The sequence below is a fragment of the Nestor notabilis genome, unplaced genomic scaffold (assembly GCF_000696875.1).
Source record: "Nestor notabilis isolate BGI_N333 unplaced genomic scaffold, ASM69687v1 scaffold20692, whole genome shotgun sequence".
NCBI lineage: Eukaryota > Metazoa > Chordata > Aves > Psittaciformes > Psittacidae > Nestor > Nestor notabilis.
Window position 1 is genome coordinate 1 of NW_009917238.1, and position 298 is coordinate 298.

Consider the following 298-nt stretch of genomic DNA (forward strand, 5'->3'; position numbering starts at 1 on the left):
GGCTCTGCAGAGGTCGGAGATTTCCTGTCGCTGGACCTTGGTGGCACCAATTTCCGTGTGATGCTGGTGAAGGTGGGCGAGGGGGAGGAAGGGCAGTGGAAGGTGAAGACGAAGCACCAGATGTATTCCATCCCGGAGGATGCCATGACGGGGACGGCCGAGATGGTGAGCGGGTTGCACAGGGCATCCCATCCCATCCACACAGTCCCTGTCACCACGGGTACATCCCTCACCCCTCCACAACAGGAGGTGGCCACGCTCGGGGGAGCTGTGGTGGGGTGGGTGGCCGAGGGATACG

At 62.8% G+C, this 298-nt stretch overlaps 1 protein-coding gene across 1 annotated transcript in view; it reads left to right on the forward strand.

Annotated features, from left to right (window-relative positions):
* Window positions 1–6: 6 nt before the first annotated feature.
* Window positions 7–298, forward strand: part of GCK (glucokinase (hexokinase 4)) — a gene marked incomplete at both ends in the record, with an annotated part of 1,769 nt that continues 1,477 nt past the window's right edge. Inside the window, one exon of the mRNA XM_010025002.1 lies at window positions 7–215. Coding sequence (XP_010023304.1) covers window positions 7–215 — 209 coding nt within the window. The remainder of the gene's footprint in view (window positions 216–298) is intronic.